The sequence below is a fragment of the Petromyzon marinus genome, chromosome 57, assembly GCF_048934315.1.
Source record: "Petromyzon marinus isolate PM22_M1 ecotype Great Lakes invasive population chromosome 57, UKy_Petmar_22M1.pri1.0, whole genome shotgun sequence".
Lineage (NCBI taxonomy): Eukaryota > Metazoa > Chordata > Hyperoartia > Petromyzontiformes > Petromyzontidae > Petromyzon > Petromyzon marinus.
Genome location: NC_133723.1, coordinates 10638342 through 10658314, shown reverse-complemented (window position 1 = coordinate 10658314; position 19973 = coordinate 10638342). Strand labels below are relative to the sequence as shown.

The window sequence follows — 19973 nt, the reverse complement described above, 5'->3', positions numbered from 1 at the left end:
CCACTCCTTAAATGCGTTGAATGCGAAGGTAAAATGTGCCACCATATTCGTGACTAAGTTACAGTACTGTACATTCAAGTAGACTTTACAGCTCTACGACAGCCACTTTCACAACCGTTTCCTGCAATAAGAACAGCGCCGTGCATTTGCGCGCACACAAACGGAAGACAAAGGTCCCCCTACTGAGTTTATCGCTCACTGGACGGATCGAAGAGGCGCTGTTCGCTACAAGAAACTTATTTAGGGCCCGGCACAATCCACACCACATGTTCAATGAATTAGCACGCATGACTGTAGAGTATATTTGCAAAGACAAAGTGACATGCTAATGCGTACAAAAGGTGCACGCAAATACATCGCATGGAAACACATACCATTTTAAACATATGGGCATAGAAATATGTAAACTCATGACACACGCACACAAAGTGACCCGACAAGACCTCTTCATTGAGGGTGCTTCCTCGGACATGCTGGTCGTGGGCGGGGGAAGTTATTTCACCATACTTCATCACCCTGGTTAGCACACTGGGCTATTAAAATACGTTTCAATTACATGCCACGTCTAACACCAGCGGCTAGTTGAGGACAGCGATATCTGAAAGCAGCTTTCGGCCCCTCATCTCGCGCCACGTTCATCAACACCACGCAGAGGCGTGGTGAAAATAAACCAACTACATATTCTTATATTTGTTATATATATTTTATTATTTTATTGTTTCCCTTCAATGTGACTTTACCGAGAGAGCTAAGAATATGAATTACTGCAGTCACGAAAGCTTTAAATAAAAAAATAAACCAACTACTCCACTGACCGACACGGCGTGGTGTATAAGGCCTTCATCCAGCAGTGGCACGAGCAAGACATTGCAGACAGACACACAAAGTACTGGCACACTGTACACTACAGTGCATACCTCGCCATTGAAGCATACCAAGAGCTGTTTGTTATCTCTCGAATTTTTCGTCTGGCTCTTACCACGCCCGTGAGAACTCCTCCACATAAGTCCCATCTCACTCCTCTCCGCTAACTCTCCACTACAGAGTCGACCTTCCCTCCACCACCAGAGTTAATATCTCTATCACAGTCAGTCTCAACCACCCCCACCACCACCCCATCAGGTCTCCTATACCAACGAGAGCGAAGAAGCCATTCAAATCGCATTCCATCACTCTCACGTCACTGTCAAATAAACATTCCTCCGGTAGCCGGCGAACCATTGCGTTAAGTCGACCGGCGGTTAATGTGTCGTGTGGTGTATATGTTAAGCACCCACACTCTTCCACCGGCATGGAAGAGTAGGCCAAATACCCATCTAGTTAATGTGAGGGGGGGGTTATCTCTCTAGCGCTCCCGTCCAGCTTGAGGTGGACCCCTTTCTGCCAGCAAAAGATACTTTAGGCTTTTAAAAGAAAGTCTGTCAATAAGTTTAAGGGGACGCCTCCCCTCCCCTTCCTCACACGGGACTTTTACAGACAGCCGAACTCGACACGAATCGGGGCCGAAGCTGTCAAAGCAAAGGCGGGGGAGAAGGCTGAAGATGCCACCAACCAAACCGCCGCTAGCAGTCCAGCATTTGTTTTTTTTCCGTAACAACAAAAAAAATACACTTTACGATAAAGTTTTTTTTTGTTTTTAACAATTATTGTACGAAACAAAAAAAAGTATCGGCCCTCACTTTCTCACGCCCTTCGCGCTCCACCTCCAGCTCCCTCTGCAGCGTCTCGGCGCGCTCCTCAGCATCGTCCGCCTGCTGCTGCAGCGTCTTAATTTTCCTCTTGACGGCGTCGATCGAGGTTACTCCAGCCATGTTTTAATAAACAAGCGTCCGTTCCGTCGCTAAGTTACTTTAAAAGTTCGTTGCCCGACAAGGACTTCTTATGTCCTTTGTGTATATATTTAAAAAAAATTAGTTTGCGTTGATTAAAAAAATAATTTCTCCTCACGAAACTGTGTTTGTTAGTAGCGAGAGATTTGGTTGTGTGGGGAGATAGCGGCGGGGGGGGGTGGGAGATGTGATAGTGGTAGAGCAATGAGAGAAGATGGCCGCGGTGTGCGCCGAGGTGGGGGTGGCGAACGGAGTGGGGGGGGTGGAAAAGTTTTGCGCGGGAAGACGCCGGGGTCACCTGCACGCGCGCGCTCGCCGGCTCCGCCGCGCCCCTCGCCCTTATATAGGGGAGGGGGCCCGGAGCTCGCCGGACGTGACGTCACGCGAACGTTACGGCGCCGTCACTTTGCTTTATTTAATTCTTTCAAATTTACCGACCCCGCCCCGGCGACCCGCCCCGAGCGATTCCAGCGATTCCGCGTTGAGGAGTCATTAGAATGCGAATCTTTGTTAAATCAGATGAGCTATGAAGCTCTTCTCCCCCCCCCCAACTCATGTCCCCCAGCGGGGGGGCACGGGGGGCACGGGGGTAGGAAAGTTACAACAAATACCGTAATAATACAACAAAAACTACAGGAATGCAATGAATGGAGAAGTAAGAAAATTACTAAAATAGGTAAATGTACTAAAATAAACTATTTCTACTTTAACTGCTAATTGACTTTATTTTATTTCACAAGCTAAGGCCCGCTGAGCCGCTGTCGCTATGTTATCAGTAGCGACCTGGCTATCACAAATGAGAGCTCAAACAAGCGGCTACTTTGCTAGCAGCAGCCACTCGCCAAACGCGTGGCGATGTTGACTAAACGTGGAGGAGAAACCCACGGGGAGAGAGACACGCTAACTCTACCGCAGGGGCCGGGATCAAACCCACGACCCTGTACACCAGGCGAGGGAGTTAACATCTCTCCAGAGGTTACAACCCACCGACTTATCTCTTCAGCAGCGACGTGGCCACAAATGAGAGCTCAAGGAAGGCCCCAGGACCGGTTCAGAAAATTTGGCTGCTACTACGTGACTTCGTGGGCCTTACCTGGTCAAATACAATTTTAAAAAAAGTTTTAGTTAAGTCACAACAAACTCAACACATTCGTCAATCACACCTGTGTGCGTGGCCTTAAAAGAATGGGTGTGCTGTATAATAGGAGACGTTTCGGGCAATGACCCTTCTTCATAGCACATGGAGATGCCAAACAGGTGTAGTAGATATGAGTTAGCGCCGGCACTTTGTATATCCTGGTTAATAATGCTGCTGGTGATCGATTTTTTAAGAAACGATTCTCACGCAAGAATCGTTAACGTCGGAATCGATTAATCTACATCCGCTCTGCGGTAATTAAAAAAATGACCTCTAAGACACGTTAGGTATTATAACACACGCAGAAACTAGTATTAGTCAACGAGTTGTTTCTTGTAAAAGGGGAGAAAGTGGATAATGTTTTCCATTGTTAAATTGACGAAGTGGGTGAATGTATGTGGGTGTTATATTTTTTTTTCCCGTGGCGGAGGAATACACGCGGAGAGTTGACGGGTGAAGTTTGCCGAGGGAGGTGGTCGTGAGCCACAGCGCCTGTGTGCGGCTTAATACGTTTTTGTGTAAACGGACATTTTACCCTTTAAACCGCTAAACTGATTACAATTGGTTCCGTAAAACTGTTAGGACGACAAAATATGTGGATGTCATTTCCTGGTTTGATTTACGAGCTCTGCAACGTGAGCAGAAGCGATGGTCACCAGGGAGGGTGGGGGTGGTAGTTGTGAATGACGTGTTGTGACAAGAATGCCGCTTTTCATTGCCTCTGCCACAGCTCAATTACACTGCAGGCAATTAATCAACGTATGCTCGCCCTCCCCCACGTGGGTTATGTCACTCAACTGCTGGATGAATACCTCCACAAGCACGTAATCCTTCGAGGTCAAACACTTTTGTGTGTGTAGGGAGTGGGAATCCAAACATTGCTTGTCCTATGGATGTACTCGCCTCCGTCATGGCAACGTGGAATTTCTACCATTGGCTCAACGTGGTTGTAAGCAGGAGATGAGCACCGGTGGCCTCATCAGTGTTCATTTCAGCCGGAAATAAACTCTGAGTTGTTTACACGTTAGTGTTATAATCACACTTGATTTGCAGCTTTCGTGACTGCAGGAATCCATACTCGTTGGTTCTTTCGGTAAAGTCAGGTAGGTAGAAAAAATCATAGATCACGACGTTTCGATCGCAACACAAGCAACCGTCATCAGGTGTGAAACAAACCACAGCAGGAGGACTGCTGTGTTTTGTTCCACTGCAGCGAGCGCCACGAACTCTCTCCACCTGCTGAAGCCCTCTCAGCGTGGCAGGAGCAGCAGCAGCAGCAGCAGGATCTCCACATCAGGCATCAGATGACTTGTCATTTCCATCTTAGTAATGTTTATAGAAAACAAAAAAATAATATGCAAAGGAAGAAAATGTTCGGGGTAAATTAATTCGCGCGGTAGATCGGCGTTCTTCTCTGCAAGGCCCGCGGCAGACTGGCGGACCCTGGTGGCCTCTAGTGCGGCCCCTGGTGGCCCCTGGTGGCCTCTAGTGCGGCCCCTGGTGGCCTCTAGTGGGGCCTCTGCCGTGCGGCCCCTGGTGGCCCCTGCCGTGCGGCCTCTGCCGTGCGGCCCCTGGTGGCCTCTAGTGCGGCCCCTGGTGGCCCCTGGTGGCCTCTAGTGCAGCCTCTGTCGTGCGGCCACTGGTAGCCCCTGACGAGCGGCCCCTGGTGGCCTCTAGTGCGGCCCCTGGTGGCCTCTAGTGTGGCCTCTGGTGGCCCCTGCCGTGCGGCCCCTGGTGGCCCCTGGTGGCCTCTAGTGCGGCCCATGACGAGCGGCCCCTGCCGTGCGGACCCCCGACACAACACACACGGAGTGACCCCCCCCCCCACCATCATCACCATCGTGCTGCTGTCAAACTCCCAATGGCTTCAAATGTGTGGCGGCCCTCGCACCGATGATGTCTTATCGGCGAAAGTGTCCCCCCTCTGAAAATGAGCGAACACCGCTTCTGTAGGCACCTACACGCATCGCCACCACGCGCAAGGATGGCACAGAATGGGCGCCACTGACATTGTCACGACGAGAGAGATAAAACAACAATCTCGTCTTCTCCCGCCCCGTATCTGCAGGCACGCCATCGCCGACATGCACTGCTATGGGATTTTTCGTTAGCAGAAACCTCCACATGGATTCCATCTCGCTCTGTTTATTCACATTAAACACTGCTCGTATCAACACACGAAAAACGAAGACAAAGATCCCCCGTATAGCCTTTCACAACCCGTCGGGCAAGTGATGTTAGCGAGTAGCACCTACGAAGGCCGGCACGGCACACGAGGGGGTGGGTGGCCAGCACCACGCACGGTTGATTTTGTCTCCCCAGTGGCGATGTTTACACACTGCACCAGGTTACTCATTTGAGGCTGAGGCGACCTAGAGGAGGCCCAGAACCGGTTCAGACAATCGTCACTGGTGTTGGCCGTGAGCGGGAATCGAACTTGGGTCGCCAGGTTTGTAGCGGAGTGGCTACCGCTCCCCAACACGCACACAGACACATACGTGTACACACACACATGTTCACACGCGCACACGGGTACACACACACACACGTGTACACATACACACGTGTACACATACACACACGTGTGTATGTGTACACGTGTGTACACACACACACGTGTACACATACACACGTGTGTACACACACGTGTACACATACGTGTACACACGCGCACGCACAATGACGAAAAACAAACCGCGTCTTGCAGAAAAAAGGGGCCCCTGGCCTTTTTTCACCATGGGGCAGTTAGCCAGCACTGGTTCAGCCAAGCCTGGCTCTGCTGATGAGAGACTAAAGTGTCGAAACCGGCACCCCAAACAGAGAGCCCGCGTGTGGTGAGACGAAGCCGTGCAGAAACCTCTCTGGTGTGGGTCAATCCGTCTCAAAGACAATGCGTTTATTACTATGATCAGAGCATGTTTGTTTACATGTTTTTGCCACAGGTACGTGTGGCTAATGCAAGATGTCTTGCAAACAGGTGCATCTGTCTGGCGTTTATCTGTCTGGCGTGTATCTGTCTGGCGTGTATCTGTCTGGCGTGTATCTGTCTGGAGTGTATCTGTCTGGAGTGTATCTGCCTGCGTGTATCTGTCTGGCGTGTATCTGTCTGGCGTGTATCTGCCTGGCGTGTATCTGCCTGGAGTGTATCGCGTGTATCTGTCCAGCGTGTGTCTGTCTGGCGTGTATCTGTCTGGCGTGAATCTGTCCGGCGTGTATCTGTCCGGCGTGTATCTGTCCGGCGTGTATCTGCCCGGCGTGTATCTGTCTGGCGTGTATCTGCCTGGGGTGTATCTGCCCGGCGTGTATCTGTCTGGCGTGTATCTGTCTGGCGCGTATCTGTTTGGCGTGCATCTGCCTGGAGTGTATCTGTCTGGCGTGTATCTGTTTGGCGTGTATCTGTCTGGCGTGTATCTGTCTGGCGTGTATCTGTCTGGCGTGTATCTGCCCGGCGTGTATCTGTCTGGCGTGTATCTGTCTGGCGTGTATCTGCCTGGCGTGTATCTGTCTGGCGTGTATCTGTCTGGCGTGTATCTGTCTGGAGTGTATCTGTCTGGCGTGTATCTGTCTGGCGTGTATCTGTCTGGAGTGTATCTGTCTGGCGTGTATCTGTCTGGCGTGTATCTGCCTGGCGTGTATCTGCCTGGCGTGTGTCTGTCTGGCGTGTATCTGTCTGGCGTGTATCTGCCTGGCGTGTATCTGTTTGGCGTGTATCTGTCTGGCGTGTATCTGTCTGGAGTGTATCTGTCTGGCGTGTATCTGCCTGGAGTGTATCTCTCTGGCGTGTATCTGCCTGGCGTGTATCTGCCTGGCGTGTATCTGTTTGGCGTGTATCTGTTTGGCGTGTATCTGCCTGGCGTGTATCTGTCTGGCGTGTATCTGTCTGGCGTGTATCTGCCTGGCGTGTATCTGTTTGGCGTGTATCTGTTTGGCGTGTATCTGCCTGGAGTGTATCTCTCTGGCGTGTATCTGCCTGGAGTGTATCTGCCTGGCGTGTATCTGTCTGGCGTGTATCTGTTTGGCGTGTATCTGTCTGGCGTGTATCTGTCTGGAGTGTATCTGTCTGGAGTGTATCTCTCTGGCGTGTATCTGCCTGGCGTGTATCTGCCTGGAGTGTATCTGTCTGGAGTGTATCTGTCTGGCGTGTATCTGTTTGGCGTGTATCTGTCTGGCGTGTATCTGCCTGGCAGGTATCTGCCTGGCGTGTATCTGCCTGGCGTGTATCTGTTTGGCGTGTATCTGCCTGGCGTGTATCTGTCTGGCGTGTATCTGTCTGGAGTGTATTTGTCTGGCGTGTATCTGCCTGGCGTGTATCTGCCTGGAGTGTATCTGTTTGGCGTGTATCTGCCTGGCGTGTATCTGTCCGGCGTGTATCTGCCTGGCGTGTATCTGTCCGGCGTGTATCTGCCTGGCGTGTATCTGCCTGGCGTGTATCTGTCTGGAGTGTATCTGTCTGGAGTGTATTTGTCTGGCGTGTATCTGCCTGGCGTGTATCTGCCTGGCGTGTATCTGCCTGGCGTGTATCTGTCTGGAGTGTATCTGTCCGGCGTGTATCTGCCTGGCGTGTATCTGCCTGGCGTGTATCTGTCTGGCGTGTATCTGCCTGGCGTGTATCTGCCTGGCGTGTATCTGTCTGGAGTGTATCTGTCTGGAGTGTATTTGTCTGGCGTGTATCTGCCTGGCGTGTATCTGCCTGGCGTGTATCTGCCTGGCGTGTATCTGTCTGGAGTGTATCTGTCCGGCGTGTATCTGCCTGGCGTGTATCTGCCTGGCGTGTATCTGCCTGGCGTGTATCTGTCTGGCGTGTATCTGTCTGGCGTGTATCTGTCTGGAGTGTATCTGTCTGGCGTGTATCTGTCTGGAGTGTATCTGTCTGGCGTGTATCTGCCTGGCGTGTATCTGTCCGGCGTGTATCTGCCTGGCGTGTATCTGCCTGGCGTGTATCTGTCTGGCGTGTATCTGCCTGGCGTGTATCTGTTTGGCGTGTATCTGCCTGGCGTGTATCTATCTAACAACAGCGGCGGAACGTCCGCGGTTGCTCTTGCACACAAAGCGAAAATCAGCCGCGGTATAATTCAAAGTCGCCCGTCCAGATCTCGCTCTCTCTCTCTCCCACCCCCACCTCGCCACTTTCACTCGCAAACACGCACACACAACACGGACACACAAACAAGTTAATTTAATGCATTCGCGAAATATCCATCGCGCCCCGTGCCTCGCCGAGACGGCCGCTCTCAATCAGGCGCCGTCACGTTGCAAATTCGGCCCCCACCCCCCGACCCACTCCTAACAACACCCCCCACCTCGTCTCCCACCCATCCCATCCAGCACCACCTCCTCGCCCCATCGCCGCGTGATTTACTGGAACAATTACCCCACGACTATTAACCGCGACCACACTTCAATCACGCTCCCGATGTTCATCTGCGAGTGGTGGCGACGTCGCTGCGGGGACGTTCATTTAGGCCGAATCTCGACGCCGCGACCTCGCGCGGATTGCCGCAATGCTCCCCGACTTGCACTTTGACCTTTAGAGTGACACACAGCTAACCCCCCCCCAAGACAACAACCTCCTCCATTTCTCCTTGACAGACTGCTGGGGCAAAGTGGTGTTCGCGAGTAGCTAGCACATACAAACTAAACTATGTTAAATCTTGACTTAAAGCTTTCGTGACTGCAGGAATTAATATTCTTTGGTTCTTTGGGTCTTTCGGTAAAGTAACGTAGATGGTTCAAAGAAAATAAAAAAACTACGTTTAGATCACAACACACGCGATCGCTTGTGTTGTGATCGAAACGTCGTAGTTTTTTGTTATTTTCGCAACTAAGTTCTTTATTTTACCAGGTGAAGGCCCACAGAAGCGACCTGGCTATCACAAATTACAGCTCAGCGGAGTGGCTGATGTCATCATCACGTGGGATTTATAACAGCCAAATACTCTAAATACGTGTCTCTAAATGTGGAGGGAAAACCCGAAAAGGCCCGGAGAAAATGTCCACGCGACCACGGCGAGAGAGACACGCAAACTCCAAATATACAGCAGCAGGCGTCAGGGTCGGGATCGAGCCCACGGCCGCCTGTACACCAGGCGAGGTAGTTAACATCTCGCCAAGGAGAGTCACGTAAACTCCAAATATACAGCAGCAGGCGTCAGGGTCGGGATCGAGCCCACGGCCGCCTGTACACCAGGCGAGGTAGTTAACATCTAGCCACCGTGATGATGATGAGAGAGAGAGACACGCAAACTCCAAATATACAGCAGTAGGCGTCAGGGTAGGGATCGAGCCCATGGCCTCCTGTACACCAGGCGAGGTAGTTAACATCTCGCCAAGGAGAGACACGCAAACTCCAAATATACAGCAGCAGGCGTCAGGGTCGGGATCGAGCCCACGGCCGCCTGTACACCAGGCGAGGTAGTTAACATCTCCTAGCCACCGTGATGATGATAAGAGAGAGACACGCAAACTCCAAATATACAGCAGCAGCAGGCGTCAGGGTAGGGATCGAGCCCATGGCCTCCTGTACACCAGGCACCTATGAAGGCCGGCACGGCACACCCAATGGTTTCAAATGTGTGTCGGCCCTCGCACTGACTGACGATGTCTTATCGGCGAAAGTGTCGATACAACATCGTGAAGAACGCTGCTGTAAGTTGCAGTGCAACAGCTGCAATGTCACATTCAGGTGGTCAAACCGCGTCGTGTAGCAAGCGAAGTGAGTGCATCGCTCTGACGATGTCTCCTTAGTGTTTGTGGATGGGTTGTTCCATTGCGTCGTTCTACGCTGTACTCCGGTCTCTGTTCTGGATGACCACGGTCGCACACAACGACGGGATAAAGTTTTTGTTTCAACTTAAAATGTGTGCGTCAGGTAATCTCCATTCGCCGCGTGGTGAGTCATTCGGAGTGTGCGGCGATTGTTCGAGTGGTTGTTGATGACGAAGAAGACGATGATAGCGTGTTTGTGGTTGTCTGGGTGACATTTTTGTGTGTCTGCTGGTGGATGAGTCACACCGGACAGTACAGGGACAGTCTGCACGTGGATGATGGAACGTCAGAAGGTTGGAGATATCGCTAAAACTGTTCAGAAGTCGGCTTATGGCAGAACGCAATGGGTGCCACGGTGGCTAGGAGATGTTAACTACCTCGCCTGGTGTACAGGAGGTCGTGGGTTTGATCCCGACCCTGACGCCTGCTGCTGTATATTTGGAGGTTGCGTGTCTCTCTCTCTCATCATCATCAGGGTGGCTAGGAAATGTTAACTACCTCGCCTGGTATACAGGAGGTCGTGGGTTCGATCCCGATCCCTGACGCCTGCTGCTGCTGTATATTTGAAGTTTGGGTGTCTCTCTCTCTCCCCGCGGTTGCGTGCATTTTCCCCCCGGTCCTCCGTTTTTTTCCTCACCACATTTAGAATCAACATCATCACGCGTTCAGAGTATTTGGCTGCTGTACATTTCCACGTGATGAGACTGAGAAGCCAACTTCGTTGAGATGCCGTTTGTGATCGCCAGGTTGCCTCCTCTGCAAAAGAGCAACGTAGCAGCTCAGTGGGGCCTTAACCGGGGAAATAAAAATATTGCACGGGCCACGGCTTCTGGTGTTGGCATTTGCCAAATCTCGAGGAGCGGATTGTGACCGCTGCCGGGCATCTCAGGAGATGATCCATGTGGGTTGCTCCTCCTGACAAGCAGACACTGGTCGCTTGTGTAGAAGGCTCCGCAGCCACCATGCCTTCACGAGAGAGTTGCATTTGCCGAAAGCCATACTCTCTCACTCAGTCTGTTTGGGCTCCGCCGTGTGAGCCGCTGTGGAATTGGAGCCAGATGCGAGAGCTCCCTCACCTGGGAGGGCGTGAGGTGGGGGGATTCCTCGGCGGCTCCATCCAGCGGCTTGTGTCAGAGAGAGAGAGCTCGCGACGGCTGCCCTCAACGCGGCGACCGAACATCGACGAACATCGACCGAACATGCCACCATCGATCGATCTCCTCCCGATCTCCAGAGCAAACAACGCGAGTGTGGGCACCCCCTCCTCCCTCCCGCCCCCCCCCAAAAACTAACTTATTGTTCCCCAGTTCACCCCACGACCCCCCCCCCTTAATCTCCCCTTCATATCCACACCGTGACTTTTCCTTCTTCATATTCTCATTGCATGGCTTTCACTCAGTAACCCCATTAATTAAATCCATTGGTCTTCATTTACTCTCATCAATTTCACTTTCGCCGAATTCACGATCATCATCACCGTCATCACAGATTCGCCCACATCGCTTCCTCTCGTCTATTTAATGCACCTCATCTCCACCATTACATTCACATGTACAGTTGTTAATGATGTGTAAAGCGCCTTGCATACGGCGCGATAATAATTACATTTAAGATAACTCCCTCCCCCCCACCTCGTCTCTCTCCCCCAGAGGACCCGAGTGGGAAGTGTGGGCGAGTGGCGTCCTCCTGCGGCTCTTTGTTCCCACCTCTTGAGCCACTCCGCGGATTGAGGAGCCTCGCCAGCCTGCACGCACGTGGCGTGGTGGGAGCCCAGTTCTCAGTGGTAATGAAACTACTCATGATGATGATGATGGTGGTGACAATCATCACGATCGCCGTCGTGTCGACTCGCAACGCTGCGCCAACGCCACCGCTCGGTGTCCGCCCATCGCTCTCGGAGAGAGAGGACGACTCAGAGAGAGAGAGAGGGAGTGACTCTCAGAGAGACAGAGGACGACTCAGAGAGAGAGAGGGAGTGACTCTCAGAGAGACATTGGACGACTCAGAGAGAGGGAGTGACTCTCAGAGAGACAGAGGACGACTCAGAGAGAGGGAGTGACTCTCAGAGAGACAGAGGACGACTCAGAGAGAGAGGGGGCGACTCTCAGAGAGACAGAGGACGACTCAGAGAGAGAGAGGGGGCGACTCTCAGAGAGACAGAGGACGACTCAGAGAGAGAGGGGGCGACTCTCAGAGAGACAGAGGACGACTCAGAGAGAAAGGAGAATGACTCTCAGAGAGACAGAGGACGACTCAGAGAGAAAGGGGGCGACTCTCAGAGAGACAGAGGACGACTCAGAGAGAGAGAGAGGGGGCGACTTTCGGAGAGAGAGGACGACTCACAGAAAGAGAGAGGGAGTGACTCTCAGAAAGACAGAGGACGACTCAGAGAGAGAGAGGGGGCGACTCTCAGAGACACAGAGGACGACTCAGAGAGAGAGGGGGCGACTCTCAGAGAGACAGAGGACGACTCAGAGAGAGAGAGGGAGTGACTCTCAGAGAGACAGAGGATGACTCAGAGAGAGAGAGAGGGGGCGACTCTCAGAGAGACAGAGAACGACTCAGAGAGAAAGAAGGAGAGCGACTCTCAGAGAGACAGAGGACGACTCAGAGAGAGAGACAGGGGGCGACTTTTATATAGAGAGAGGACGACTCAGAGAGAGAGAGGGGGCGACTCTCGGAGAAACAGAGGACGACTCAGAGAGAGAGGGGGCGACTTTCAGAGAGACAGAGGACGACTCAGAGAGAGAGAAGGAGAGCGACTCTCAGAGAGGCAGAGGACGACTCAGAGAGAGAGGGGGCGACTTTTATTGAGAGAGAGGACGACTCAGAGAGAGAGGGGGCGACTCTCGGAGAGAGAGGACGACTCCGAGAGAGAGGACGACTCCGAGAGAGAGGACGACTCCGAGAGAGAGGGCGACTCAGAGAGAGAACCACAGACGAGGACCGGGAAGGCAGCAGCAGTCACGTGGTGGTGGTGGTGAGGAGCCGGCACTTAACCGACGATTGTCCAAGCTCTGCAACCCTTTATATATTTTATTCTTGGTTCTTTCGATAAAGTCACGTAGAAGGGAAACAATAAAATAATATATTCTCAAGGTGGTATCGGCCCAATTAATGATGAGTGTTTATACACGTAGGGGGTGGAAACCGGAGCACACGGAGAAAACCCACGCGTGCGAGGGGGCAACGCTCTATCCCAGCGGTCGGCAACTTGCTGCATGCGGTGGCTCTTCAAGGACTGCTCCGTGACGCCGTTATTGACTCAACTAAACGTAGTTTATTTTCCCAGGTAAGGCCCCACTAAGCTGCTATGTAGATATTTTTCAGAAGCGACCTGGCGATTTCAAATGATCGTGCAACGAAGTGGCTTGTAATCTTAATCATCATCATCACGTGCAAATGTTTAAGCAGCCAAAGACTCTAAACGCGTGACGTCCGTTCTAAATGTGGAGGAAAAATAACCGGAGGACCCGAAAATAAATCCACGCGACCACGGGAAGAGAGAGACACCGCAAACTCCAATAATATGGGCATCAGGGTTGGGATCGAGCCCACGAACTCCTGAAAACCAGGCGAGGCAGTTAGCATCTCGCCACCGTCTGGTATTCGCGTACATTGCAGCTCTTGCAATGTCTCCTCTCCCTGTGACTTGGGCTGCCGACCCCTGCTCTGTGTCGCCCTCTCCTGGCAAGCCCAGGGGGTACGGCTCCTCTTCGGCGAGACGGGAGGGTCGCAACATCAGCGGTGCGTGCCGTGATCCACCAACCCCTCGCTGCTGCCTCCACAGCACTACTAGATCACAGGCGTGTGCGCCACCCGCAGGCTCAGGCACGGCGTGTGGAAATTCCACATTGCCATGGCGGGTGCGCAGTCCATCCGCGGAACCACCGCCGTTGATGACTTCCGAAAAAGTGCAATGTTTCGAAGATGATGTCGATGACGAAGATCAGATTGACGATGTTGATAATGATGCCGATGCTACTGCAGCTGATGTCGTTGCTGCTGTTGCCTCTGCTACTGTCGCTGATGATGACGATGACAATGCTGCTGCTGATGATGATAGACTAATATTGAAGTTCTCATTGCAGATCAAGACGTATTTAACCACAGCACCTATCCACAGGAACTTATTGAGGTCCCTTCGTACCCGTGGCAATTGGCCATTCCGTGTCTGTGTCACGGTCAAAATTGGACAATGCCTCGACTAGGATCTCAAGACAAAGACAAAGATCCCCGTATAGCCTTGAACGGGCTGTTGAGGCAAGTGCTGTCAGCGAGCAGCACTGATGAAGGGTCGGCACTGTGGCACACGAGGGGGGTTGGGGGTGGCCAGCACCACCCCGGCCGTCTTTGTCTCCCCAGTGGCGATGTTTACTACACCCCGCACCAGGTAACTCGTATGACGCTGAGTCGACATGGGGGAGGTTCAGGGACCGAATCATCATCGGGAAATTTGCCCGATGATGCTGATGCTGGATCGAATTACCAGCGAAACGTCGTACTCAAAAGTGTAAATGATGTTGATTCACTCTTCAACACACCAGTGGGCTAAAGTAGTGAACTATTTGTCTTTTGTTAACGTGACACATGTTTTACTGTTTGGCCGTGTCGGGTGGTGGAGGGTTACGACACGTTTATAAATAACGCGATTAAACCCAAAAACCTTTATTATAAAGAATAATAATAATGTGTGCATTGTCCTCGAAACTGACTGGTCTGCACCAGAACCACAGCCTCCTTCATGTCCATGTCTCACCACCGGTGTTAGATCATAGAGCAACGCCAACACGTGACTAGCCCAAGGACAATATCAAAGCATAATAAATATTGATAATGAATTCAGAAAGTTATTAAGCAATTCATTAATTAATGCATTCATTAATTGATCAACTATGGGATGAATCGACTGGCCCTGCCAGCCCAAGTCGAGTCAGCTCCCGCTCACTTTGAATGTGGTTTGACCCCATGTAATCGATTCGTGTTGCTTGCAGTTCTACGGAGTTGGTGGTCTGGATAAAGCTGAGAACACTCAATGCTGCACTCATTTCTGTGTGTGGTGTAGCGGTGGCCTGCGAGCCTCCTGCACGAGATTGGCTTGTGGAGGAGGAGGCTCGCCAAGGGATACTCATCGGCAGTGCCAGGCTACGTGCATTTGAGGCTATTGGGCAGCTGTAAGGCAGTCTCTCTCCAATGACAGCGGAGGGCTGAGGAGCAGACGCTCACAACAACGAGCGGACTGCCGGGCGGATACAACTCTACAAGTTGGTGTAGTAGGGAGCACAGGTGGTGCATCTGCCAGTCATGTCAGTCAGTCAACCCCATAGCGGCTGGGTCTGTCCCTTGACCTCCTGCACCTAGCCTGGCACATCAGTCAACCCATAGCACCTGGGTCTGTCCCGTGACCTCCTGCCCCTAGCCTGGCACAGCAGTCAACCCATAGTACCTGGGTCTGTCCCGTGAACTCCTGCACCTAGCCTGGCACAGCAGTCAACCCATAGGATCTGGGTCTCTCCCGTAACCTCCTCCTGCACCTAGCCTGGCACATCAATCAACCCGTAGCACCTGGGTCTGTCCCGTGACCTCCTGCACCTAGCCTGGCACATCAGTCAACCCGTAGTACCTGGGTCTGTCCCGTGACCTCCTGCACCTAGCCTGGCACATCAATCAACCCGTAGCACCTGGGTCTGTCCCGTGACCTCCTGCACCTAGCCTGGCACATCAGTCAACCCGTAGTACCTGGGTCTGTCCCGTGACCTCCTGCACCTAGCCTGGCACATCAGTCAACCCATAGCACCTGGGTCTGTCCCGTGAACTCCTGCACCTAGCCTGGCACATCAGTCAACCCATAGCACCTGGGTTTGTCCCGTGACCTCCAACTGCACCTAGCCTGGCACAGCAGTCAACCCATAGCACCTGGGTCTGTCCTGTGACCTCCTCCTGCATCTAGCCTGGCACATCAGTCAACCCATAGCACCTGGGTCTGTCCCGTGACCTCCAACTGCACCTAGCCTGGCACAGCAGTCAATCCATAGCACCTGGGTCTGTCCCGTGACCTCCTGCACCTAGCCTGGTACAGCAGTCAACCCGTAGCACCTGGGTTGTCCCGTGATCTCCTGCATCTAGCCTGGCACAGCAGTCAACCCGTAGCACCAGGGTCTGTCCCGTGACCTCCTGCACCTAGCCTGGCACATCAGTCAACCCGTAGCACCTGGGTCTGTCCCGTGACCTCCTGCACCTAGCCTGGCACAGCAGTCAACCCATAGCACCTGGGTCTGTCCTGTGACCTCCTCCTGCATCTAGCCTGGCACATCAGTCAACCCATAGCACCTGGGTCTGTCCCGTGACCTCCTGCACCTAGCCTGGCACAGCAGTCAACCCATATCACCTGGGTCTGTCCCGTGACCTCCTCTTGCACCTAGCCTGGCACATCAGTCAACCCATAGCACCTGGGTCTGTCCCGTGACCTCCTCCTGCACCTAGCCTGGCACAGCAGTCAACCCATAGCACCTGGGTCTGTCCCGTTACCTCCTTCACCTAGCCTGGCACAGCAGTCAACCCATAGCACCTGGGTCTGTCCTGTGACCTCCTCCTGCACCTAGCCTGGCACAGCAGTCAACCCATGGCACCTGGGTCTGTCCCGTGACCTCCTCTTGCACCTAGCCTGGCACAGTAGTAAACCCATAGCACCTGGGTCTGTCCCGTGACCTCCTCCTGCACCTAGCCTGGCACAGCAGTCAACCCGTAGCACCTGGGTCTGTCCCGTGGCCTCCTCCTGCACCTAGCCTGGCACAGCAGTCAACCCATAGCACCTGGGTCTGTCCTGTGAGCTCCTCCTGCATCTAGCCTGGCACATCAGTCAATCCATAGCACCTGGGTCTGTCCCGTGACCTCCTCCTGCACCTAGCCTGGCACAGCAGTCAACCCATAGCACCTGGGTCTGTCCCGTTACCTCCTGCACCTAGCCTGGCACAGCAGTCAACCCATAGCACCTGGGTCTGTCCTGTGACCTCCTCCTGCACCTAGCCTGGCACAGCAGTCAACCCGTAGCACCTGGGTCTGTCCCGTGACCTCCTCCTGCACCTAGCCTGGCACAGCAGTCAACCCGTAGCACCTGGGTCTGTCCCGTGACCTCCTCCTGCACCTAGCCTGGCACAGCAGTCAACCCGTGGCACCTGGGTCTGTCCCGTGACCTCCTCCTGCACCTAGCCTGGCACAGCAGTAAACCCATAGCACCTGGGTCTGTCCCGTGACCTCCTGCACCTAGCCTGGCACAGCAGTAAACCCGTAGCACCTGGGTCTGTCCCGTGACCTGCACCTAGCCTGGCACAGCAGTAAACCCATAGCACCTGGGTCTGTCCCGTGAACTCCTGCACCTAGCCTGGCACAGCAGTCAACCCATAGCACCTGGTCGTGTCCCGTAGCCCCGAGTTCGATTCCCGCCCACGGCCACCAACAACACCGGTGCCGATTATCTGAACCTGTTCGGTGCGGAAACATCGCCACTGAGGAGACAAAGGTGGTCGAGCGGCGGGCGGCCCGAACCTTTCATCGGGTAACTCTGCCAACAGCACTTGCCCCAACAGCCTATCGAGACTACACCGGGGGTGGGGGGGGGCACCTTTGTCTTTGTGCGCGCGCGCGTGCGAGCGAGTGACAAGCGGCCGCGCGACTCACGTCGGCCGCCTTCTTCTCCGCCTGCTCCAGCTTCTCCTGCGCATCCTTGAGCGCCGTGGAGTACTTGTCCAGTTCATCCTCCGTGCCCTTGAGCTTCTTCTGCTGCGCCTGCAGCTCGTCCTCCACCTGCGGCAGGGACACGGCGACGAGGTGTGAGCGAGGTTGTTCGTGGCGAGGATGATGCCACGTACATGGTTTGGTTTAATAAAAGTAAACTTGATCTCAAACAGAAATGAATGCGCAATGGGTGGGTGAACGAATGTTAAGTGTTAATTAGGGGGTGGGGGTCACGTGATATTTGGACCACCTTGTACCCATCACACACACAGGTGATGTACTCAACACACACACACAGGTGATGTACTCAACACACACACACACAGGTGATGTACTCAACATACACACACACAGGTGATGTACTCAACACACACACACAGGTGATGTACTCAACATACACACACACAGGTGATGTACTCAACATACACACACAGGTGATGTACTCAACACACATACACACAGGTGACGTACTCAACACACACACAGGTGATGTACTCAACATACACACACACACACACACAGGTGATGTACTCAACACACACACACAGGTGATGTACTCAACATACGCACACACAGGTGATGTACTCAACACACACACAGGTGATGTACTCAACATACACATACACAGGTGATGTACTCAACATACACACACAGGTGATGTACTCAACACACACACACACAGGTGATGTACCCAACATACACACACACAGGTGATGTACTCAACACACACACACACGTGATGTACTCAACACACACACACAGGTGATGTACTCAACATACACACACACAGGTGATGTACTCAACATACACACACAGGTGATGTACTCAACATACACACACACACAGGTGATGTACTCAACACACACAGGTGATGTACTCAACATACACACACACAGGTGATGTACTCAACATACACACAGGTGTGATGCGCTCAACACGCCGAGCCACGCACGCTGTGAGCCTTCTCCTCCGCCGCCTTCTTGTCCGTCTCGGCCTGCTCGGCCCGGTCGATGGCGTTCTCCTTATCCGCCTTCAGCATCTGCATCTTCTTCTTGATGGCTTCCATCGCGGCGCTCTCTCCGTTCACTCGCCCCTACGAACTCGTGGAAACAGCTTCAGCACGGGCACACGCGGACGGCGGCGGCTGCGGCGTTGGTGACAACAGCGAGCGACGGGGCGAGTGAGTGAGTGAGAGAGACGGAGAGTGGACGACCCCTTGTGAGTCACACACACACACCCCGATGGCTCTGCAACCCCCCCCCCCCCCCCCCCCCCGTGACCAGGGCTGTAAGCTTATACCCGTTTGCTGAATAGTGGTCTATTGGCAAATGGGGATCCCTTTTTCGGTCCGATGGGATGGGAAGGGGGACGAGACACTGGGGGGTGGGAGACGGGGGGTGTAAGTGACCTCCGAAAGAGCTATTTTAGTACCTGCTGCTGCTGGTTGTGACGTTTCGGAGCAAGTGTTGGAGGAGGCCACGTGGCGAGCGCTTTGCTGAGATTGTCGGTGGCCCCAGGCTCCTTGAGAGGATCGCCAACGGCACTCAGCTCATGCTGTGTCCGCAGCCACTCGCACACATCGATACATACAGCCACACACACAGCCATCCACACAGCCACACACAGCCACACAGCCACACACACACACACAGCCACACAGCCACACACACAGCCACCCACACAGCCACCCACACAGCCACCCACACAGCTACACACACAGCCACTCATCACACACACACAGACACTCGTCACACACACACAGACACTCATCATACACACATTGAACCATCCACACACAGCCACTCATTCATCCACACACACAGCCACTCATCCATCTACGCACACAATCATCCACACAGCCACACACACACAGTCATCTATGTAGCCACACACACAGCCACTCATTCATCCACACACACAGCCACTCATCCATCCACACACAGAGCCACTGACCCATCCACACAGCCACACACACACACAGCCATATATACAGCCACCCATACAGCCACTCATCCATCCACACACAGAGCCACTGACCCATCCACACATACAGCCACTCATCCATCTACGCACGCAGCCATCCACCCATCACACACAGCCACCCATCACACACAGCCACTCATCACACACAGCCACCCATCACACACAGCCACCCATCACACACAGCCACCCATCACACACAGCTACCCATCACACACAGCCACCCATCACACACAGCCACCCATCACACACAGCCTGCGTGTGCCACGTGTGCCGGTGTGACTCGATTGTTGTGAGCGCCACAACTGAGTTGCACCCATCCACTCATCACTGCCCTCCGCTCTCTCCCCCTATCCACCCACCACTCCACCCACTACTCCACCCACTACTCCACCCATCACTTCACCATGCACCCATCACTCCTCCAACCACCAATTCGCCCATCACTCCACCCACCACTCCACCCACCACTCCACCATGCAACCATCACTCCTCCACCCACCACTCCACCCACCACTCCACCCATC

General features: G+C 53.4%; 1 protein-coding gene across 6 annotated transcripts in view; it reads right to left on the bottom strand.

The window, feature by feature from the left end:
• LOC116955038 (uncharacterized) overlaps positions 1-18711 on the bottom strand; it is a 51603-nt gene extending 32892 nt beyond the window's left edge. Inside the window, exons 1-2 of one of the 6 annotated variants that reach the window (XM_032975979.2) lie at positions 18419-18711; positions 17410-17535 (exon numbers count right to left, since the gene is read on the bottom strand). In XM_032975979.2, coding sequence (XP_032831870.1) covers positions 17410-17535; positions 18419-18532 — 240 coding nt within the window. In that variant the 5' untranslated portion in view covers positions 18533-18711. Of the gene's footprint in view, positions 1-1679; positions 2115-17409; positions 17536-18418 lie in introns of those variants that run through there. The other 5 variants (XM_032975978.2, XM_032975977.2, XM_032975982.2 and 2 more) reach the window with 5 other exon arrangements.
• Between the last annotated feature and the right edge of the window lie 1262 nt (positions 18712-19973).